We start from the raw sequence: 25,371 nt of genomic DNA on the forward strand, positions 1-25,371 counted from the left end.
GGGGTTCTGTTCCCAATTTTAGCACAAACTCTGTCCCAGAAAGTGTGCAGATGAAAAGCTGTCCTGTTGATGCTCTCCATTCCTAATACAGTTGTCCCATTTGGGGTAGAATACCAGGGACCTCACTGGTGCAGAACAAGAGAATCTTTAGTAGGCACAGATAACTTGTAGACCAGCAGGTGGCTCTGTACTCATACTTATAGGTGAGCCCGGTTAATTCACGGGAGCTGGGGTCCACAAAATCAGACTGCGAGTTATCTGAAACTGTGAGTTAATGAGGTTGACTAAAACAAAAAACAAAAAATTAAAATCAGCTTACTTTGCCATATTACAATAGTTTGGACCATTTGAAGCGAGATTCCTTCCTGGATGGTGATGATTTCTTCACCTGGAGTGGGTTCACGATCATCACTGGCGTGCTGCTGTTAGTGCAGACGATTCTGGATGATTCAAAGTTTTTGGATGCGAGTCTTGAGGTCCTTACTGCCAGTTCAGATTGGGCCAGAATTTATACACGTGCCCGCCACACACTTGCCCAGTGGATACAGGCAGCCAGTTTGTAAAATAAAAGGTGTTTGAAAGCGGACAAGCAGAGTGTAAGAAAGGGTTCGAATCTCACTGGAGAGGACAAACTGTCCACTAGTGGGAAAAAGTTAGCAGAAGGGACAGCCTGCATATTTGTAAGAAGGGTTTAGAACTTGAGCAGCATTTACATTATTGGCTGAAGTGACTTGAATCTGACCTTTTTTTGTGTGTGCCTGCATGTGATGAAGTGCACACTTTAACAAATAGCAAGATATATGTACTTATTCTAGTTTTGTTAACCCTCACCATTTTGTTCAACAAAATATATAATTACAGGGATGAAAAATCTCCACTTTTTGGCAGATTTCCGCTTTTTTGCCAGTTGCCTTGGTCATTTTTGAGATCAGTCATCAGTAGGATGTGCAGGAAGTGTTCAGTGATGAATTTATTCTTTTTTATATCAGGCACCTTGGGCAGCTAAAGGGCCCTCAGGGTTTTTGAGCCGTGAGCATGCTTCCCATTCTTAATTTTTCCCTGCTAAACCTTAACTAGCATATGTCTGTGAGTAATACTTACCTTTTTATATTAAACTGACCCGTTATGGTCTTCTGAAACACCTGATAGTTGTATTTTATAACTTAAAAACGGAAGCAATGCTGATGTTTCAGCATGTCTATGGCTTTTTCAATGTTAAAGTTAGCATTAAAGCGTCAAATGCATTACAAATTGTAATATTCATTTATTTCTATTTACGTATTGTAATCATAACATAATAAAAAGTAAAACAGACAATATAAAGTTTGTTCAAAAAGGAGTGGGGAAAAAGTCTAAACTTAACCAAGCCCCCCCTCCCCCGCTTCCTTAATAGTACTACTGTTAAGTCGTGATAATAATAGCAGCAACAGCAATAATAACAATAATGCCTCAGTACAATTTTTGATAAAGACAAAAAGAACCTGATGAAACAAAACACAACATAAAAGACAAAACCAATGAACACTGACCATAAATAAATATATAAACAAATAATGATGGTTTCCTGTGAACACCTGGTGACTCTGACACTTCCACTTCATCCCTGTATCCTGTGAAAACACATTCTTTATATTTTGTTTTAAACTGTTGAATGTTTGGACACTGCTTGAACTCCTCACCCACACTGTTCCACGGTCTGACCCCACATAATGAAATGCAGAATCTTGTTTGTACGGATTTTATTAATTTTGAAGTTTTTCCTTCTTAATTGATATCCGCCCTCTTGATCCCTGAACAACTTCTGTATGTTTTTTGGTAAAAGGTTATTTTTTGCTTTGTACAAGATCTGTACTGTTTGGAATTTTACTATGTCTGTTAATTTTAATATTTTTTTACTTTAAGAAGTGAGTGAGTGAGTGAGTATGGTCTTGATAGCCAACATTATGAATGACCCGTATTGCCCTTTTTTTGAAGAATAGTTATCAAACTCATGTAGTTATTGTCCCAGATCTCTACACAGTAATTGAAATCTGGTAACACAGTGGAACAGTATAGGATGCGGAATGATTTGTGGTCCAGAACATGTTTTGCTTTAACACTGAAATGTTTCTTGATAATTTGGTTTGTATATATTTGATGTGTGGTTTCCAACTGATTTTCTCATCTGTTATTGCCCCAAATTCCCAAATAACAGTTTTGTTTTTATTTAAGTTTAATGACAATTTGTTTTGGTCAAACCATATTTTCAATTTGTTCATTTCTTCAGTGATTTCCTCCAGAACTATCTGCCAAACTAGAAAACGCCTGCATCCTAGTAAGGGCAAAATACTACTAGAGGAGGGATTTTGAATAAGGAAACTTGGGGTTTTTTGCGACTTATGCTCCAGGAGATATGGTATGTGCAATATAACATTGTAATAATAGTAAAACATTGTAATATAACGTAATAATAACATCATGGCGGCGATTATTGCCAGGTTACATTTGCTGATAATACATTTGTTTTGTTTTTTTGTTTTTAATTCATGTGATAAAGTTTTATTTAGATTCCCATTTAGACTCCGCCTCTAGCTGCCCTCCCCCTCTAGCTGCCACCTTATCATGGTGGGGGAGTTTGCGTACCCGGATGATCCTAGGAGCTATGTTGTCGGGGGCTTTGTGCCCCTTGTAGTGTCTCCCAAGGCAAACAGGTCCTAGGTGATGGGTCAGACTAAGGGCAGTTCAGAACCTCCATGACCAGTAAAAAATCAAGGACCAAGACGTCGCCCGGTATGGCGGAGCTGGGGCCCCACCCTGAAGCCAGGTCTGGGGTTGGGGCTTGCGCGCGAGCGCCTGGTCGTCAGGCCTTAGCCCATGGGGCCCGGCCGGGCTCAGCTCGAAAGAGCGAGGTGGGACCGCCCTCCTGTGGGTTCACCACCTGCAGAGGGGGCCATGGGGGTCGGGTGCAGAGAGGATTGGGTGGCGGTCGAGGGTGGGTGGCCCGGCGGCCCGGTCCATGCTCACAGCCCCTGGCTGTTGGGACGTGGAATGTCACCTCGCTGGGGGGAAGGAGCCTGAGCTTGTGCGGGAGGTTGAGAGATATTGACTAGAGATAGTCGGGCTCACCTCCACGCACAGCTTGGGCTCTAGTACCCAACTCCTGGAGAGGGGCTGGACGCTTCATTTTTCTGGCGTTGCCCACGGGGAGAGGCGGAGAGCTGGGGTCACATTGCTTATTGCTCCCCAGCTCAGTCGCCATGTGTTGGAGTTCACTCCAGTGAACGAGAGGGTCGCGTCCGTACGCCTTTGGGTCGGGGACAGGTCTCTCACTTCTCCTAGGGGATTTCAATGCCCACGTGGGCGGCGACAGTGAGACCTGGAGAGGGGTGATTGGGAAGCATGGCCTCCCCGATCTGAACCCGAGTGGTGTTCAGTTGTTGGACTTCTGTGCTAGTCACAGTTTGTCCATCACGAACACCATATTCAAGCACAAGGGTGTCCATAAGTGCACCTGGCACCAGGACACCCTGAGGTCGATGATCGACTTTGTAGTCATATCATCTGACTTTCGGCCATGTGTCTCGGACACTCGAGTGAAGAGAGGGGCAGAGCTGTCGACCGATCACCACCTGGTGGTGAGTTGGATCCACTGGGAGGGGAGGAAGCCGGTCAGACCTGGCAGGCCCAAACGTATCGTGAGGGTCTGCTGGGAACGACTGGCAGAACCCTCTGTCAGTAAGGTCTTCAACTCCCACCTCCGGGAGAGCTTCTCCCAGATCCCGGGAGAGGTTGGAGACATGGAGTCCGAGTGGACCATGTTCTCCACCTCCATTGTTGATGCGGCCGCTCGTAGCTGTGGTCACAAGGTCTCTGGTGCCTGTCGCGGCGGCAATCCCCGAACCCGGTGGTGGATGCCGGAAGTAAGGGATGCTGTCAAGCTGAAGGAGGAGTCCTACTTATCTTTGTTGGTAGGTGGGACCCCGGAGACAGCTGACAGGTACCGGCAGGCCAAGCGTGCCACAGCCCGTGCGGTCGCAGAGGAAAAAACCCAGGTCTGGGAGGAGTTCGGGGAGGCCATGGAGGAGGACTCTCGGTCGGTCTCGAAGAGATTCTGGCAAACCATCCGACGCCTCAGGAGGCTGAAGCAGCTCTCCACCAGCACTGTTTACGGTGCGGGTGGGGAGCTGTTGACCCTGACTGGGGATGTTGTCGGGCGGTGGAAGGAATACTTCGATGATCTCCTCAATCCCATTGTCACGTCTTCCGAAGAGGAAGCAGAGACTGGGGACTCGGAGGCGGACTCATCCATTACCCAGGCCGAAGTCACCGAGGTGGTTAGAAAGCTCCTCGGTGGCAAGGCTCTTGGGGTGGATGAAATCCGTCCTGAGTACCTTAAGTCTCTGGATGTTGTGGGACTGTCTTGGCTGGCACGCCTCTGCAACATCGCGTGGCGATCTGGGACAGTGCCTCTGGATTGGCAGACCGGGGTGGTGGTCCCTCTGTTTAAGAAGGGGGACCTGAGGGTGTGTTCCAACTATAGGGGGATCACACTCCTCAGCCTCCCCGGTAAGGTCTATTCCAGGGTACTGGAGAGGAGAATTCGACCGATGGTCGAACCTCTGATTTAGGAGCAGTGTGGTTTTCGTCCTGGTCGTGGCACACTGGACCAGCTCTACACACTCCATCGGGTGCTCGATGGTTCATCGGAGTTCGCTCAACCAGTCCACATGTGTTTTGTTGCTCTGGAGAAGGCGTTCGACCGTGTCCCTCGGGGCACCCTGTGGGGGGTGCTCCGGGAGTACGGGGTCCGGGGTCCTTTGCTAAGGGCTATCCGGTCCCTGTACGACCGCAGCAGGAGCTTGGTTTGCATTGCCGGTAGTAAGTCAAACTTGTTTCCAGTGCACGTTGGCCTCGGCCAGGGCTGCCCTTTTGTCACCGGTTGTGTTCATTATTTTTATGGACAGAATTTCTAGGCACAGCCAGGGTGTAGAGGGCGTCTGGTTTTGGAACCACAGAATCTTGTCTCTGCTGTTTGCGGACAATGTGGTTCTGTTGGCTTCGTTAAATCAGGCCATTCAGCGTGCACTGGGGCGGTTGGCAGCCGAGTGTGAAGCGTCCGGGATGAAAATCAGCACCTCCAAATCCGAGGCCATGGTTCTCGACCGGAAAAAGGTGCTTTGCCCTCTTCAGGTCGGTGGAGTGTCCTTGACTCAAGTGGAGGAGTTTAAGTATCTCGGGGTCTTGTTCACGAGTGAGGGACGGATGGAGCGTGAGATTGATAGACAGATCAGTGCAGCATCTGCAGTGATGCGGTCGCTGTATCGGACCGTTGTGGTGAAGATAGAGCTGAGTAGGGGGCAAAGCTCTCGATTTACCGATCGAGCTACGTTCTGATCCCCACCTGTGGTCATGAGATTTGTCTCATGACCGAAAGAACGAGATCGTGAGTACAAGCGGCCGAGATGAGTTTTCTCCGCAGCGTGGCTGGGCGCTCCCTTAGAGATAGGGTGAGGAGCTTGGTAACTCGGGAGGAGCTCGGAGTCGAGCCACTGCTCCTCCACGTCGAAAGGAGTCAATTGAGGTGGCTCGGGCATCTTTTCCAGATGCCCCCTGGACGCCTCGCTGGAGAGGTGTTCCGGGCACGTCCCATTGGGAGGAGGGTCCAGGGAAGACCCAGGACATGCTGGAGGGACTACATCTCTTGGCTGGCTTGGGAACGCCTTGGGGTTCCCCCGGAGGAGCTGGTGGTGGTGTGTGTGGATCGGGAGGTTGGGGCGGCTTTGCTGGAGCTGCTGCCCCCGCGACCCCACTCTGGATAAAGCGGAAGAAAATGGATGGATGGATGGATTCCCATGTGTTCATTTTGTGCAAATAACACTTACTGTCCCATGCTTGTGCAGGACACCATGTTGTTGTGTCCCAACTGCTATTTTTGTGGTCCCCAGGTCATAACTTCACTTATCTCAACAGTATTGTGTCTTTGGGTACTTGGACATTGAGAGGTGCCTCGTAGGAGCTTCTAAGTGATGAGGTTGTTGTGCAGTGGTGTTTGTTGATGCTTATATCTTTGCAGGACTACAAAAGTTCAAGTCTTTACGTCCTGGTGTTTCCAGTGTTACTGCATCGAGTTGGACTAGACTAGACTGGACCAGTGACCTAAGGCAATTAGTGGTTGTCTTTGGTACCGTGTTTCTCTGGAAATTCTTTGAGAACCAACAGCTTTGTGAAATATCAGGGGTTACTTAAGGAAACTTGGATGAAATGTACTCGTGATTCACAATATTGGATTTTTTGCCCATATTTGATATGCTAGTATGTTCATTTTGGTCGACACCAACACGAGGTTTGTTAGAAAACTATCGGACCTTTTTATTTTTTTGCAAAAACCTGATGGATTTGAATCACGTGTGCTTGCATGAGCAAACCTTGAACCTTCGTGCACATGCGTGAACTTTTTCATGCCTGTCGATTGCATCAGTTTCTGGTAAGCAACCTTTGTGTGAGGACATGTGCAGCGTGCTCGGCGGATTTTCATTTCAAGGAAAAAGACGTAACGACTGGAGCAGCGCTGCATCAGATTTTGCCAGAAACTGGGCGACAGCCAGGTGGAAACCATTCGGATGATTCAGATGGCTTTTGGTGACTTTTCAGTCGTGTAATTATCCGAGAAATTGTGGAAGACGTGGGCATCATTTTTCAGAGTCCAGCATGTTCTGTGAGACTTCAACATGAAGGTGCTTTTCTCCACCGTCAGAAGCAGCATGAATTTCACAGCCACTCTTTTCATGGCCACATCTTCTGTCTTCTGTAGTGGAACTCTTCTACAGTGGAATGTACCAAAAAAGTGCTGATGTCCACCTCTTCCGTAATTTCTCGGATAGTCACACGATGGTCCCACATCACCACAGCGTTCACTTTGGAAATGATCTGGTCATTTCTGCATGTTGATGGCCGACCGGAGCGTGGCTCGCTCTCCACCGTTGTGCGGACATCTTTAAACCAGTTGTACTGCTCCTTAATCTGTGTGATGCCCATAGGATCGTCACCGAAAGCCATCTGAATCATCCGAATGGTTTCCATCTCGCTGTCGCCCAGTTTCTGACAAAATTTGATGCGGCGCTGCTCCAGTCGTTCCGTCTTTTTCCTTGAAATGAAAATCCGCTGAGCGCACAGCACACGTCCCACACAAAGGCTGCTTACCAGGAAATCACGCAATCGACAGGCGTGAAAAAGTTCACGCATGCACACGAAGGTTCAAGGTTTGCTCATGCAAGCACACGTGATTCAAATCCATCAGGTTTTTGCAAAAAATTAAAAGGTCCGATACTTTTCTAACAGACCTCGTACAGTATATAAACATTAATCTCATTGAACAGGACCATGCCCATCCTGTATTGAACTATTACACTTACACAAAAACAAAATGTGAAAAAAACACACACTTGATTCTAACCACAGTTATTTGTAAGTGATACATTTGTACTTAAAGGACTACAGTTTACAAATTCACTCATTTAAACTTGGAAGAGATGTAAATTATTTGTTGATGCGCCTTTTCATTGATAAATAAAACTTTCTTTAGGGAAATGCTTCAGATGACTATTGGTTGTTTTTAAAAAACTGCTTAATTCACACCTCTGCTTTTTCACAGTCATATCGATTCCCCATGTGCAGCTACTTACCACATGGTAACGGGTTAGTCTGCAATATGTGATGCTAGCGAGTTCTAAAAGATGATGTCGCTTTCAAATACATGAACGCTCAAATCCATCTTGAATCACTGCTTTAACTTGCTCCCCTCGCTCAGGTCATCATCAGCCACAGTCTGAAATTAAATTTAGTAAAACATTTCCACATTGAAAACTACCAAATAACCTACATATCCCATAAGGCATTTCCTCATCACCAGCATATCATAACATCGTTTGTCACATGTCTACAAAATGGTATGCTGCGAACATCATACCTGCTCTTCAGGGGTGAATCAAACCTGCTCCATTCTGAATGTGTAACATTATCAGGCAGTTCTATGTGTGCAAATTTTTATATCTGCAGATACCGATGTTTTTGTTATTTTCCCACATTCCTAAAGTGTTCTACCGTACTTGCATTGTGAAGGAATGCAAGGTAGAAAAAGTGCTGATGTCCACGTCTTTTCACAATTCCTGTGCTACTCAGACGACGTCCCGGATAAAACACAGCGTCCAGTTTGGAAATGAACGGCACAGGAGGAGCGGAGGCTTCGCGCGTCGCGTCGGTGCTGCATGGCGCAAAGCAACACTGTGATGAAGCCTCATGGGACATGTTCTGGAATGTCCAGGCACATCCACAATTTCTCGGATAATCACTCGATGGAAAAACCACCGACAGCTGTCTGAACGCCATCTCAAAGCCGTCCTGTGAGACCAAAATGGAGGTGGTTTTGTCTCGCTCCAGTAGCCATCCGTTTTGAAATGAAATGGTCGTTCAGCCTGTCGATGGCGGCTTCGGAGCGCGGCGCGCCCCACAGCCACTGGGGGCCGTCCTTAAAGCTGTAGTAACAGTCCTTATTCTCTGTGAAGCCCGTAACATTTTCACCGAAAGCCAGATAAATTTTTCTAATGGTTTCCAGCTGCCAGTCTCTAACAGTTTCTGAAAAAATTCTGATGGAAAAAAAAAGCCCAAATCATTCCGCTATTTCCTGACAATGAAAATCCGCCGAGGGGGTGGACCACTCCTCACTCAATGCCTGCTCACAGGCGAATGATGTAACCGACAGGCGTGGAAAAACTCACGCATGCGCACGAGGGTTCAAGCTTGTCTGACGCAATCACACGTGATTCAAATCCATATGTTTTTTAAAAAAATAAGGTTGGATACTTTTCTAATAGACCTTGTATAAATAAATTTAGGATTAAAGGCATCAGCGTGCTGATACATACAGCATCCTGTGTGCTCTACACAATGTTATATATAATACCTGTCAAAAGTAGTGTAAATATACAGTACATAACACAGCCCCTGGTCTTCCTAAGTGCTCACACATTCAAGTCCTAACCAGGAACTAGTCTGCTTTGCTTCTGAGATCTAACAGGATCAGGCATACACAGGGCAGATGACCTGCTTTATCTTGAAAGGGTTGCAAATAAAGTTGTTGTTCCCCACTCACCAGACAGTGTAGATATCCTCAGTTTAGAAAAAGAATTTGAAGTTATAAACTTAGGTGATAAGTTAAGCTCCATTTCTTTTCTTTTTTTTATGTATTCATTTTCTGCTGCTTATCTGGGTCTACGATGCTGTGGCAGTAAACCACGCAGCTCTTCCACACTTCCCTATCCTTTGCCAAGTTCTCTAATTCTTCCCGGGGGATGCCAATACATTCCAAGACACGAGAGTTTGACAAAGGGTTTGTTTGTTTGTTCATGGATACTGTTTATATTCTAAATCACACCAAGAGCAGTCAGTGTGATATATGATGGCATAAAGTTGAACAGTTACATTATGAATAAACATGTTGAAGTATGTCATATATCTATTTTATAGCCAATATAAAATAGACAGACATATATGTTTGGACCTGGTTCTGTAATATTAGAAATGATGTAGATGTGGATATGAAGAACTGATTTGTAATGATTAAAGATATGTAAGGTTAATAAGTGTTCTTAGATGAAGACATCCTGTAAATTGTTGACAAAGAGAGTGCGTGACTCACAGGTTTTCTCATTCTGCCGTTCATATTTATACACACCTTGAAAGAATATAGTCAAATATTTTATCAAATCTTTGGATTCATGTCTGTCACAAATGAAATATTCTGATGCAAATAGAAATTTTCATTAAAGTTTTGACCATATTTCCTTGTGAGATGGATATAAGCGACAAAATAATATCTACATACTTGATCAGTCTATTGTAAGTGCTTAAGATATTAGCAAACATTTGGCTGTTTCTCTGTGAGTTTTATTTCATCAGTGAATTTGAATGGAACTTGTTCATAGAATTTTGCTACCAAAGTGCACCAGAATACATCTCAACGCATGTAGATTTTCAAAAGAAATTACACAACTGAGGTTCACCAGTTCAGGTTTTTTTTTTTCAGATCTCACTTTCATCACTGCACCAAGTTTGAAGAAATCCATCCAGCCATGTTTGCATCCACACGCCAGTGAAAATAATACCACGCTTCCCGTCATGCAACATAATTGTAGCGTTACACAGGATAAGATCAAAGTAATACAATCCATGGAGGATTTTCAAACTAAAAGTACTTCAAAGTAATGAAATATTTAATCAGTTAAATGAAAACAGCTTTGGGTTTTCTTCTGTCTACCTCTCCTCCTCTCTCATTCCACGTTTCTTTCTTCCAAACACACTACCTGCCCTCCCTCCCCTCACATCTGCTCCATCTTTCACTTTCTCTCGTCCCCTTTCTCTCGCTTTCTTCCCCTCTCAGTAAGGCGTTGTTGGACCTGCTGGTGGAGCTATGTAGCCGCTACCACCTGAACCCTGCTCTGCACACCTTGGAGCTTTTTTCACCCAACGGCCACCCTCTGGGCTTTAAGCCCAACACGCTGCTGGGCTCTCTGGAAGTGGCCCGTGTCCTTATCAAGGAGAAAGTCCTGGAAGAGAAAGTGTTGCGCAGACCAGCGCCTAAAGTGCCAGAGGTGAGTCTTACTGTGTGATGTTGTCGCTCATATTTGTGCGAGTTGCGTTTTTATTTTAAACGAGTTGGAAGCATGTTGAATGAGGGTGGGTTTTTTTTCATTTTTTGGGGATATAGAGACATTTATCTGTGTAAATTCTTAGTAAATTCATGCTAATTGAATAGTACAGTGCAGATTATTTAATATGCAGAGTGAGAACCATCCGTCCTGTGTTTTGCTCTGTGTGTAAAATAATCTCGAGCTTTTGTCCTGCTGTAATGCACCTTTGTCGTCTGCAAGGACTGTGCCATTACGTGGTTGCTATGTAGCCTGTTGTAATATCCCTCCCTTCTCTACCTTTTATCACTGACTCGCTGCCAGAAAACAAGGCCAGTGAAACCTCTAAGGTCGCGCCATAAGGTAGGGAACTGGCCTGGCATGAAGTGGAAATCATGAGTTTAATTTCCTGGACTCTGTGTTTTTAGTTGGAGTGTACCAATATTTGTTTGTCTCTTCCCTGTGTGTCTTGATTCTGGTTTTTACCGCGAGCTATTGGAACCGGTGGAGTGTGAGGCTCTTTCTTTTTTTTCTCCTCATCTCCTCCTGCAGTTTGAATATTTGATGAGTGCCTTACCTTTAGTTACCATGCATTATTTCTTTGCTCTTCTCAGGGCTCACTGGCTGCTCTCTCTCCCTTTGACCCCCACATGTCCTGCTGCCAGTGACTGACATTATTTCACATGTTGCTGTCAGTCACCCTTCACCTCTCCTCTTTTCTTACTGGTCAGCAATGCCAGCTAACATGTACAGATATGAATGTTTGACTTCTCATAACAATGCTAAAATTGGTGATCCACCACTGTTGCTTGTTTTCAGTTGAAGTTTCCCTGCTGGAGCTGTTGGATCTTTGTTACATGTGTAATGTCCTGAGCTGGCAGGGACAGACTGGGATTTTAAAAATGGTCCTGATCCCACCCCTACTAGGTCCCACCACTGTTAGGATGCATAGAAACAGCCACTATTGCCATCATACTATCTCACGATATTGTGCCAATTAAGGTATTGCAGGTAATATCACAAAACTGATGATGATGACTACAATATTTTTTAATATCAGCTTTGAAATGAACGTTTTTATTCTACAAACATCGGAATACACATAATGATATCTAAGGGCAGTTTTCCTTTGCTGATTTTCTGCCGTGATTGACGTCCGCATTCCAAATATGATGTAATCTGCCCTGATTGCCCACAGCCGTTGACATCAATCCTGTGTTATCTGAGTGTAACCAACCACTGCTGATCACTCTTCTGCTGTGTCTCCGTTGTGTTCGGTAGCTCCATGTGAAGAAAAGATGATGTGTGCTCTAAGCCGACTGGTGGACCGTTCCTTCTTGTGGGTGATCTGGCGTGATTGGCCACAGCTTGTGATCAAACAGGGCCACATTTGATCTGGGGGGGGGGGGGGGGGTGTGACTGTGTGCTGTTGCTGCCAATTGATATGTGCTAACGGTTGTTTTCTTGAATCTACAGCATTTGCTGACAATCAGATTTTGTTGTGCACATTCTGAATGCACGCTATGACATGAAATGTGTGGTCCAGTTACCTACCCTGATTTCATGCTGATTGTTCAGTCAAGCCCATGTCGACTGCTGCTTATTGCACTAGATTACTAGCACTAGATTATTTTTTTTGCCCAATCATCACCTATCTGTTCCTACATTCTGACTTTTTTGAACATTTTCAAACTCTTCACAATGGTCTACAAGCCTTCAATGACATTATTACTATAGATTACTCATGATAGCATGCCCTGATTGGGTGTCTGATTTTCCTTTGGAACTCTGTCTATAACAATATCACTGTCAAGGGACATGAGAATGTCTTTCTCTGGGGCCATAAGCCTAAAGTATGCATCTTTGCACAACTTGCTTGAGATAAATGGCAGAAAATTCCTTTTCCACAGTATATATTAGTGATGCATATGTTCACACAGGAGTAATATACATAACATGAGGTAGTTTCTGTGGATTGTTTTGCAGAAGATTAAAAAGCGCCAGAGTACATATTTACTGGTACAGATGCACAGTCCGTAAAATCAAAGAGGAATGAATAGTTACTTTACCCCACCTACCCAAATAAACCTGTCCACAATAAGGGATTTGTCAATCAAGATTTTTATGGAGACTGGATATTATAGTGAATTATTTTGTGGCTTTGCTTACTGACCACAATTGATGTTTGTTGATGAGGTGAGAAATCAGACCCATTTTTTGCCCAAATGTTCTTGAATGAATTGAAGACTTCCAAGTAGTAATAATAGTAATAGTGGTAATTGTTAAATTGAACCGTTGCAACAGTGATGTGACGTCTGTGATCACACTGCATGCAGACTGGGCCCGAGTCCAGCTGGAACACACCGCAGGCCACCTCTGCAAGTTGGGCCTTAATCTGTCACTTTGTGGTTAATGAACCAGGTAGGCTGACAGTCCTTGACTATACAGCCATTTTGGACTTTTCCATAATGTCCAGATGGCCAGTTTGCCCCTGTATACTGGCTACTACTACTTGAGTAATTTATTTGGCTTTTGGGGGATTGAACACTGGTCTGTTGATACACCACCAAAACAGTCAAAATGGACAGTCTGGAAGAAGTAAAATTCCAAAAAGGTATTCTGCAGGTGAACCTGAAAAAGGATCATTGCAGGTCACTACACCCTCCCCTCTCCCTCCATGGATCCGGCTTGTGCTCTTGGGTAACAAACTCTCCACTGTAGTTGGGGTTCACATCTCCTACTGTCTTCTGAGTGGTTTGTGGTTTAGCTGGGTCAAGTGTTCATGTTAATCTAGCTGAACAGGGGCTACACTTTGGTGCGTCCCCAACCTGGATAAATTGAGAGGACTGTTGAGGAAGTGCATTGACTCATTCATTGATTGCCGCATACAAATGAGACAAGATGAAGAGAAATAAACAGCACGATAAGTTTCATACAAATCACTTTGTAAATGGAAACTTTTACAGATCATCTTTGTTTTTTACAGATGCAAATTTGACTTGTAGACATTTGAGAGCATTGCAGTGAAATCAAGTTTCACGAGTAGGTGATATGCATATGTAAATGTATACATTATATTGAACATTGAAGCTATAAACATACACTTAAGTTAAGAATTTGAAACAGATTTTTTTTATATATATAATGTCCTCTACAGTGTAGGAAAATCATCAATTGGAATTGCCCGACTCGTCACTTACAAGAAAATTAATCGACTAGTCAAGTACTAGCTAGTCGTAGTCAACTGTTACAACAAGAAATCCCATCCCTTGCACCTGTTTCTAAACATATGTATCAGTATTGATAAAGTCGTGTTGATGTTTTGGTGCTGTTGGAATTTTCAGCAACAACTTAACTGTGACAATCATGCGTGTTTGTTGTTTTGCATCTTCAATCTCAAAACCCAAGTAAAGCTTCACGTTTTACGGTACGTAGGTTTGAATGATGTCTCACTTAAAGTTCCCAAAGCCACTGTACTGATTGTAGAGCCTTTTTCTGAGTTCCTACGGTTCCCAAGTGAGGGTTTTATTTTTGTGTAATTGAACGACAAGCTGGTACATGCCACTTGAGCATTCTTCCTTTATCAGCAGCAATCGTAAAGTCCAGTCCTAAATGATTAATTATTAAAGTTTTTACATGCTCAGTGCCTCTCTCACACAGTTGATCATGTGAGATTTACTTTTCAGTACTATGTACAGTAGTGTTCAGAATAATAGTAGTGCTATGTGACTAAAAAGGTTAATCCAGGTTTTGAGTATATTTCTTATTGTTACATGGGAAACAGGGTACCAGTAGATTCTCACAAATCCAACAAGACTAAGCATTCATGATATGCACACTCTCAAGCCCCGGTCACAACCCACCGTGCTTTTTTTTTTTTTTTTCGCCGTACGTTTTCTGCGGATGCCACAGCCACTACGTTTTTGTGAAAACGTGCGGAGGCAGTAGCAAGAGGAGGGAGGAAGTACGTTCAACGCACGTCTCTAGGAGTGTAACGATAAAGAGAGTTGACAATAAAGCAGTGTGTGTGTGTGTGTGTGTGTGTGGGGTCGCTTTTCTTTTTTATGAGCGGGACCGGAGCGGCAGGTGTTTTTCGCCGTCGGCGATGCATGAGCATGTCCAGCCTGCAGCGGTAAGTTGTACGAGTGTTTACTTGCCTCAAAGTTACAGCTAGTTAACAGACTGAAGCTGTGGAGTGTGTGTTGCTGACGTTTGGAAATAAAGTCCAAGTTCAAGTGAGAAGCTGCATTGTGCATGCAAGTCTGTCGGCCACCATAGTATGTGGTGAGTGCTGTAATCCATACTTCCTACCTACGGATTTGGTTAATTCAATCGTAATTGAATGAAAATGTGCTGCTTTGAATCCATACTGAGGCAGTACTTACAACGTGTGTCATCTGTACTGCTGGTGAATCTGCAGCCTGACCGCAGCGAAAGTTCTGCATGCACTAAAACCTCTACGGTGTGTCTGCGTGCTCCTAAATTCGTACTGAGGCAGTACTTACGACGTACGGATATCCAAATTTAGCCCACGTTTTTGCAAGTAGACTGCACGCACGTGCAAGTACGGCGGGTTGTGACCACGGCTTTAAGGCTATGAAATTGGGCTATTAGTAAAAAAAGTAGAAAAGGGGGTGTTCACAATAATAGTAGTGTGGCATTCAGTCAGTGAGTTCATCAATTTTGTGGAACAAACAGGTGTGAATCAGGTGTCCCCTATTTAACGATGAAGCCAGCACCTGTTGAACATGCTTTTCTCTTTGAAAGCCTGAGGAAAATGGGATGTTCAAGACATTGTTCAGAAGAACAGCGTAGTTTGATTAAAAAGTTGATTGGAGAGGGGAAAACTTATACGAGGTCTGTCCAAAAAGTATCGTACCTTTTTATTTTTTGCAAAAACCATATGGATTTGAATCACGTGTGATTGCATCAGCCAAGCTTTAACCTTCGTGCACATGCGTGAGTTTTTTCACGCCTGTCGGTTGCATCATTCACCTGTGAGCAGGCTTTGAGTGAGAAGTGGTCCACCCCTCTCGTCGGATTTTTATTGCGAATAAATGTCTGAACGATTTGGAGCTTTGCTCCATCAAATTTTTCCAGAAACTGTGAGAGACCTCCAGGTGGACACCATTCGAAAAATTTAGATGGCTTTCAGCGACGATTTTATGGGGATTACACAGATTAAGGAGTGCTCCAGCCGGTTTAAAGACCGCCCACAGCGTCTGAGAGCACAGCGCGCTCCGAGCGCCGATTGACAAGCTCAAACCCCACTCAAACAACCAGATCATTTCCAACGTGAAGGCTTTGTTGATCCGGCACGTCATCTAACTTTCACAAAAAAGGCAGAAGGCGTGGACATCAGCACTTTTTCGGCACATTCTACTGTTACAAGAGTTTTTTTCATGGAAAGAGAAGCGGAGGATTGCGCCACCATGCCGCTCATGGCACGGGACAAAACCACCTCCGTGTTGGTCTCACAGGATGGCTTTCAGATGGCTCAGACGGCTTCCGGTTGCTTTTCAGTTGTGTGAGTAACCGAGAAATTGTGCATGACCTGGACATGCCCCAACGTGTCCTGTGAGGCTTCATCACGGCATTGCTTTGCGCCATGCGGCTCCGCCGTGACGCGCGGAGTTCCTCCGCTCCTCTTTCCATGACAAAAACTCCTGTAACAGTGGAATGTGCCGTTCATTTCTAAACTGGACACTGTCTTGATCCGGTATGTCGTCTGACTAGCACAGGAATTGCGGAAGACGTGGACATCAGCACTTTTTCGGCACATTGAGACAGACGTGCGGAGGAACTCCGCGCATTGCGACAGAGCTGCATGGCGCAAATCAACGCCGTGATGAAACCTCACAGGACATGTTGGGGCATGTCCAGCTCATGCACAATTTCTCGGGTACTCACACGACTGAAAAGCAACCGGAAGCCGTCTGAAAGCCATCTGAAAGCCGTCCTGTGAGACCAACATGGAGGTGGATTTGTCCCGCGTAATGAGCGGCATGGTGGCGTAATCCTCCGCTTCTCTTTCCATGAAAAAAAACTGCTGTAACAGTAGAATGTGCCGAAAAAGTGCTGATGTCCACGCCTTCTGCCTTTTTTCTGAAAGTTAGACGATGTCCCGGATCAACAAAGCCTTCACGTTGGAAATGATCTGGTTGTTTGAGCGGGGTTTGAGCTTGTCGATCGGCACTCGGAGCGCGCTGCGCTCTCAGACGCTGTGGGCGGTCTTTAAACCGACTGGAGCACTCCTTAATCTGTGTAATCCCCATAAAATCGTCGCTGAAAGCCATCTAAATTTTCCGAATGGTGGCCAGCTGGAGGTCTCTCACAGTTTCTGGAAAAATTTGATGCAGCAAAGCTCCAAATCGTTCAGACATTTATTCACAATAAAAATCCGACGAAAGGGGTGGACCACTGCTCACACAAAGCCTGCTCACAGGCGAATGACGCAACCGACAGGCGTGAAAAACCTCACGCATGCGCACGAAGTTTCAAGCTTGGCTGATCCAATCACACGTGATTCAAATCCATATGGTTTTTGCAAAAAATAAAAAGGTACGATACTTTTTGGACTGACCTCGTACGCAGGTGCAAAAAATTATAGGCTGTTCATCTACCATGATCTCCAATGCTTTAAAATGGACAAAAAAAAAAGACGCGCGGAAGAAAACGGAAAACAACCATCAAAATGGATAGAAGAATAACCAGAATGGCAAAGGCTCACCCATTGATCAGCTCCAGGATGATCAAAGACAGTCTGGAGTTACCTGTAAGTGCTATGACAGTTAGAAGACGCCTGTGTGAAGCTAATTTATTTGCAAGAGTCCCCCGCAAAGTCCCTCTGTTAAATAAAAGACGTGCAGAAGAGGTTACAATTTGCCAAAGAACACATCAACTGGCCTAAAGAGAAATGGAGGAATATTTTGTGGACTGATGAGAGTAAAATTGTTCTTTTTGGGTCCAAGGGCCGCAGACAGCTTGTGAGATGACCCCCAAACTCTGAATTCAAGCCAAAGTTCACAGTGAAGACAGTGAAGCATGGTGGTGCAAGCATCATGATATGGGCATGTTTCTCCTACTATTTGGGCCTATGTATCGCAGCCAGGTATCATGGATCAGTTTGGATATGTCAAAATACTTGAAGAGGTCATGTTGCCTTATGCTGAAGAGGACATGCCCTTGAAATGGGTGTTTCAACAAGACAATGACCCCAAGCACACTAGTAAACAAGCAAAATCTTGGTTCCAAACCACCAAAATTAATGCCTTGCAAATGTGAAGAAATCATGAAAAACTGTGGTTATACAACTAAATACTAGTTTAGTGATTCACAGGATTGCTAAAAAAGCAGTTTGAACATAATAGTTTTGAGTTTGTAGCATCAACAGCAAATGCTACTATTTTTGTGAAACCCCCTTTTCTACTTTTTTTTACTAATAGCCCAATTTCATAGCCTTAAGAGTGTGCATATCATGAATGCTTGGTCTTGTTGGATTTGTGAGAATCTACTGAATCTACTGGTACCTTGTTTCCCATATAACAATAAAAAAATATACTCAAAACCTGGATTAATATTTTTAGTCACATAGCACTATTATTCTGAACACTACTGTAACTGTGGGATTTACATTTCAGCACTATGGGGAGGTGATGTTCTCGTGGTTAAGAGTTGGGTTTCAAAACCCAGCCAGACCGGAAACTCACTAAGGGCCCTTGGGCAAGGTCCTTAATCCCCTAGTTACTCCGTGTGTAGTGAGCATCTTGTATGGCAGCACCCTGACATCAATGTGGGAGTATATCTGTGTGAATAGGTGAATGCAAGGCATAATTGTAAAGCGCGTTGCGCTTATGATGCAGATGGAAAAGCGCTATATAAATGCAGTCCATTGACCATGTAATAGAACCAAATTTCAAAGTATTTTTAGGAGTTCTGAGATGTAGTCCCTAAAATATCCTTAATTTTTTTAAATAATTTTGTTGAAGCTCGAGTATTATGATTGTCACTGTACTGCACAAATACTCAAATGTATCAAATCTCACTCACTCTACTCACTCATCTTCAACCGCTTACTCCAATTAAGGGTCACGGTGGGGCTGGAGCCTATCCCAGCAGTTGTAGGGCTTGAGGCGGGGTACACCCGGGACAGTATGCCAGTCTGTTGCAGGGCCGCATATGGACAAGCACAAACACACCCGCACGCACACCTATGGACAATTTAAAGTTCCCAATCCACCTAATCTGCATGTCTTTGGATGTGGGAGGAAGACGGAGTACCTGGAGGGAAACCACACAGACACACAGGTGGGAATCAATCCCATGACATTCTAGTTGTGAGACAACAGTGCTAACCACTAAGCCACCGTGCTTCCTCCTGTATCAGATCTGTGTTTTATAAATTTCTAAAATGTTTTTGTTCTTCAGTTGTCACACTTTTTTTGTTGTTGTTGTCCTTTTCCTCCTCTATTCTAGCCAAAATAACATGCTGCAGTTTAATTTACCCCTGTTGTTATTTAGGTTCAGAAACTATTTTGTGTAGTCATTGCAGAAAATATTTGCCCTCACAGTATACCCAAGTTAAGTGAAAAAAATTAATCTGCATTTGACCAACATATATTTTCACCTGTTTCTTTACCCTTTTTTTTTTGTTTCAGAAATCTGTGCGTTTGATGGTGAACTACCATGGCAGCCAGAAGGCAGTAATACGAGTAAACCCAGCAGAACCACTTCAGGCTTTGATACCCGTCATCTGTGACAAGTGTGAACTTGACCCTGCACATATTCTGCTCCTGAAGGACGTCACCAGTTGCCACGAGTTACCACTGGACAAATCTCTGACACAACTGAGACTCAAGGAGCTCTACGTGCATGACCAGACACTGGGTAAACATCCAGCATTTGGGTTTGCCGATCTGTGTCTGATCTGATGTTCAGTTTCAGAAAGGTCCGGGATTTCATTTGGCTCACTGCACAATGTGTTCCCACACAATACACTGTCCCTTACAACTTTACAATTCCCTTTTATACATACAAGTAGGACTGAGCGAAAAAATGATGACATGTTGTGATCAAAATTTAGGAGGGTCGGTGACAAACGTAATTATTTTGCCACAAGCAACTGCTGAATTTAAAACAACAAAAAAAATGTACGGTACTTGCACGCAGCAGCAGCAGCAGCTCCTGCTTATGCTTATTTTTTATTAAATATAATGGTATGAGTGTAGGAATGACAATCCAGCCCTTATGTACATGTGGCAACAGGTAGATGATTCAGATGATTATATAAAGAGCTGTTCTGGGAGGCAGAATTCACATTGTGGATCAGTGATCAGCTGGTGGAATAACCGCACATGAGGAGTCGATGCGCAGCGTTCACACGGACTGATAAATTTACTGCTCTGATGATATATTCAATCATCTTTACCCTTATATTTATTCCCGCTTTTGACAGTTTTCTGTTATAAATCAATATATATGGCCTAGTAATGTAATACAGTGATAGATTGTATCACTTCCTGTTCCGGAGCACAGCTGTGTTTTTCTGTATCTGTTAGCTGTTTAATCTGCGCAGTTAGATTGATCTAGTTATCTAGATTACGATTTGTTTCCCAGTGTAATCTTTACGTGCCTTAACTAAAGCACTCCTTCTGCTGAATCACCTCTAAATTATTTACACATTATTCACTTTGCGTGTTTTTAGGAATCCGCTAGGTTAGCGTAGCTACTAGCTCTTAGCCGATTTAGCATGGCGGCTTCTCCTGTCTCTCCCGCACTTTTCTGCTCTGGGTGTGAAATGTTTAGTTATTCCTCGGCCTCCTTTAGCAGTAACGGTACTTGTAATAAGTGTAGCTTATTCGTAGCTTTGGAGGCCAGGCTGGGCGAATTGGAGACTCGGCTCCGCACCGTGGAAAATTCTACAGCTAGCCAGGCCCCTGTAGTCGGTGCGGACCAAGGTAGCTTAGCCGCCGTTAGTTCCCCCCTGGCAGATCCCGAGCAGCCGGGAAAGCAGGCTGACTGGGTGACTGTGAGGAGGAAGCGTAGCCCTAAACAGAAGCCCCGTGTACACTGCCAACCCGTTCACATCTCTAACCGTTTTTCCCCACTCGACGACACACCCGCCGAGGATCAAACTCTGGTTATTGGCGACTCTGTTTTGAGAAATGTGAAGTTAGCGACACCAGCAACCATAGTCAATTGTCTTCCGGGGGCCAGAGCAGGCGACATTGAAGGAACTTTGAAACTGCTGGCTAAGGCTAAGCGTAAATTTGGTAAGATTGTAATTCACGTCGGCAGTAATGACACCCGGTTACGCCAATCGGAGGTCACTAAAATTAACATTAAATCGGTGTGTAACTTTGCAAAAACAATGTCGGACTCTGTATTTTTCTCTGGGCCCCTCCCCAATCGGACCGGGAGTGACATGTTTAGCCGCATGTTCTCCTTGAATTGCTGGCTGTCTGAGTGGTGTCCAAAAAATGAGGTGGGCTTCATAGATAATTGGCAAAGCTTCTGGGGAAAACCTGGTCTTGTTAGGAGAGACGGCATCCATCCCACTTTAGAGGGAGCAGCTCTCATTTCTAGAAATCTGGCCAATTTTCTTAAATCCTCCAAACCGTGACTATCCAGGGTTGGGACCAGGAAGCAGAGTTGTAGTCTTACACACCTCTCTGCAGCTTCTCTCCCCCTGCCATCCCCTCATTACCCCATCCCCGTAGAGACGGTGCCTGCTCCCAGACCACCAATAACCAGCAAAAATCTATTTAAGCATAAAAATTCAAAAAGAAAAAATAATATAGCACCTTCAACTGCACCACAGACTAAAACAGTTAAATGTGGTCTATTAAACATTAGGTCTCTCTCTTCTAAGTCCCTGTTGGTAAATGATATAATAATTGATCAACATATTGATTTATTCTGCCTAACAGAAACCTGGTTACAGCAGGATGAATATGTTAGTTTAAATGAGTCAACACCCCCGAGTCACACTAACTGTCAGAATGCTCGTAGCATGGGCCGGGGCGGAGGATTAGCAGCAATCTTCCATTCCAGCTTATTAATTAATCAAAAACCCAGACAGAGCTTTAATTCATTTGAAAGCTTGTCTCTTAGTCTTGTCCATCCAAATTGGAAGTCCCAAAAACCAGTTTTATTTGTTATTATCTATGGTCCACCTGGTCGTTACTGTGAGTTTCTCTGTGAATTTTCAGACCTTTTGTCTGACTTAGTGCTTAGCTCAGATAAGATAATTATAGTGGGCGATTTTAACATCCACACAGATGCTGAGAATGACAGCCTCAACACTGCATTTAATCTATTATTAGACTCTATTGGCTTTGCTCAAAAAGTAAATGAGTCCACCCACCACTTTAATCATATCTTAGATCTTGTTCTGACTTATGGTATGGAAATAGAAGACTTAACAGTATTCCCTGAAAACTCCCTTCTGTCTGATCATTTCTTAATAACATTTACTCTGATGGACTACCCAGCAGTGGGGAATAAGTTTCATTACACTAGAAGTCTTTCAGAAAGCGCTGTAACTAGGTTTAAGGATATGATTCCTTCTTTATGTTCTCTAATGCCATATACCAACACAGTGCAGAGTAGCTACCTAAACTCTGTAAGGGAGATAGAGTATCTCATCAATAGTTTTACATCCTCATTGAAGACAACTTTGGATGCTGTAGCTCCTCTGAAAAAGAGAGCTTTAAATCAGAAGTGTCTGACTCCGTGGTATAACTCACAAACTCGTAGCTTAAAGCAGATAACCCGTAAGTTGGAGAGGAAATGGCGTCTCACTAATTTAGAAGATCTTCACTTAGCCTGGAAAAAGAGTCTGTTGCTCTATAAAAAAGCCCTCCGTAAAGCTAGGACATCTTTCTACTCATCACTAATTGAAGAAAATAAGAACAACCCCAGGTTTCTTTTCAGCACTGTAGCCAGGCTGACAAAGAGTCAGAGCTCTATTGAGCTGAGTATTCCATTAACTTTAACTAGTAATGACTTCATGACTTTCTTTGCTAACAAAATTTTAACTATTAGACAAAAAATTACTCATAACCATCCCAAAGACGTATCGTTATCTTTGGCTGCTTTCAGTGATGCCGGTATTTGGTTAGACTCTTTCTCTCCGATTGTTCTGTCTGAGTTATTCTCATTAGTTACTTCATCCAAACCATCAACATGTTTATTAGACCCCATTCCTACCAGGCTGCTCAAGGAAGCCCTACCATTATTTAATGCTTTGATCTTAAATATGATCAATCTATCTTTATTAGTTGGCTATGTACCACAGGCTTTCAAGGTGGCAGTAATTAAACCATTACTTAAAAAGCCATCACTTGACCCAGCTATCTTAGCTAATTATAGGCCAATCTCCAACCTTCCTTTTCTCTCAAAAATTCTTGAAAGGGTAGTTGTAAAACAGCTAACTGATCATCTGCAGAGGAATGGTCTATTTGAAGAGTTTCAGTCAGGTTTTAGAATTCATCATAGTACAGAAACAGCATTAGTGAAGGTTACAAATGATCTTCTTATGGCCTCGGACAGTGGACTCATCTCTGTGCTTGTTCTGTTAGACCTCAGTGCTGCTTTTGATACTGTTGACCATAAAATTTTATTACAGAGATTAGAGCATGCCATAGGTATTAAAGGCACTGCGCTGCGGTGGTTTGAATCATATTTGTCTAATAGATTACAATTTGTTCATGTAAATGGGGAATCTTCTTCACAGACTAAAGTTAATTATGGAGTTCCACAAGGTTCTGTGCTAGGACCAATTTTATTCACTTTATACATGCTTCCCTTAGGCAGTATTATTAGACGGTATTGCTTAAATTTTCATTGTTACGCAGATGATACCCAGCTTTATCTATCCATGAAGCCAGAGGATACACACCAATTAGCTAAACTGCAGGATTGTCTTACAGACATAAAGACATGGATGACCTCTAATTTCCTGCTTTTAAACTCAGATAAAACTGAAGTTATTGTACTTGGCCCCACAAATCTTAGAAACATGGTGTCTAACCAGATCCTTACTCTGGATGGCATTACCCTGACCTCTAGTAATACTGTGAAATCTTGGAGTCATTTTTGATCAGGATATGTCATTCAAAGCGCATATTAAACAAATATGTAGGACTGCTTTTTTGCATTTACGCAATATCTCTAAAATCAGAAAGGTCTTGTCTCAGAGTGATGCTGAAAAACTAATTCATGCATTTATTTCCTCTAGGCTGGACTATTGTAATTCATTATTATCAGGTTGTCCTAAAAGTTCCCTAAAAAGCCTTCAGTTAATTCAAAATGCTGCAGCTAGAGTACTGACGGGGACTAGAAGGAGAGAGCATATCTCACCCATATTGGCCTCTCTTCATTGGCTTCCTGTTAATTCTAGAATAGAATTTAAAATTCTTCTTCTTACTTATAAGGTTTTGAATAATCAGGTCCCATCTTATCTTAGGGACCTCGTAGTACCATATCACCCCAATAGAGCGCTTCGCTCTCAGACTGCAGGCTTACTTGTAGTTCCTAGGGTTTGTAAGAGTAGAATGGGAGGCAGAGCCTTCAGCTTTCAGGCTCCTCTCCTGTGGAACCAGCTCCCAATTCAGATCAGGGAGACAGACACCCTCTCTACTTTTAAGATTAGGCTTAAAACTTTCCTTTTTGCTAAAGCTTATAGTTAGGGCTGGATCAGGTGACCCTGAACCATCCCTTAGTTATGCTGCTATAGACGTAGACTGCTGGGGGGTTCCCATGATGCACTGTTTCTTTCTCTTTTTGCTCTGTATGCACCACTCTGCATTTAATCATTAGTGATCGATCTCTGCTCCCCTCCACAGCATGTCTTTTTCCTGGTTCTCTCCCTCAGCCCCAACCAGTCCCAGCAGAAGACTGCCCCTCCCTGAGCCTGGTTCTGCTGGAGGTTTCTTCCTGTTAAAAGGGAGTTTTTCCTTCCCACTGTAGCCAAGTGCTTGCTCACAGGGGGTCGTTTTGACCGTTGGGGTTTTACATAATTATTGTATGGCCTTGCCTTACAATATAAAGCGCCTTGGGGCAACTGTTTGTTGTGATTTGGCGCTATATAAAAAAATTGATTGATTGATTGATAGAGCCACCACGGCACACCAGCATTTTTTTTTTTAATTGGAGCAAGATGGAGCCCAGCATGTCGTCAGACAGTGAGGATTCTGACGATGAAGGAGATGATCCCTCTTTTGTTTTGGACAAGGAGTTGGAGCAAGTGGGCCCACCAACGTGCGCACAGATCTCCACAGTGGGCCCGATCACGCGCTTCTGTTTGCAGTTTCTCCAGGACTCAGGCGCCATGAGCTCCGTCCCAGCACTGATTCCTGGAACGCAGAGATGCAGACACACACTGCGCCAGCTGTGGCTCCAGGCGTGTTTCGTTTAAAGCACTGAGATCAACATTAGCTTTGGTTTTGTTTTGTTCCTCTTTCATCCCTTTTGTGCTCTTGATTTGCAGGCTATTCTGTGATAAAGCTTGTTCATCCACCTTTTGTCAACGATTTGTTTTTTTTTTTTTACTTTCTTCCCTTCATTCAGAAATTGTCATATGCCATGTGACTGGGCTGTAAGTTGTCATCCCTGTTGGGGTGCATGTCTCTTTAAACACCATCAACCCTGATAAAGAAGAAAATGTATACATCTTGTAAACATCACAATAAACGTAGTTTCATAGTGC

The 25,371-nt window shown here is 43.8% G+C and overlaps 1 protein-coding gene across 3 annotated transcripts in view; it reads left to right on the forward strand.

The window, feature by feature from the left end:
• Positions 1-25,371, forward strand: part of cobl (cordon-bleu WH2 repeat protein) — a 166,016-nt gene that overhangs the window by 52,011 nt on the left and 88,634 nt on the right. For all 3 annotated transcript variants that reach the window (XM_034175268.1, XM_034175267.1, XM_034175269.1), the window contains exons 4-5: positions 10,415-10,625; positions 19,319-19,547. In XM_034175268.1, the coding sequence (XP_034031159.1) occupies positions 10,415-10,625; positions 19,319-19,547 (440 nt within the window). The remainder of the gene's footprint in view (positions 1-10,414; positions 10,626-19,318; positions 19,548-25,371) is intronic.

This window comes from Thalassophryne amazonica, chromosome 7 (assembly GCF_902500255.1).
Source record: "Thalassophryne amazonica chromosome 7, fThaAma1.1, whole genome shotgun sequence".
Classification (NCBI taxonomy): domain Eukaryota; kingdom Metazoa; phylum Chordata; class Actinopteri; order Batrachoidiformes; family Batrachoididae; genus Thalassophryne; species Thalassophryne amazonica.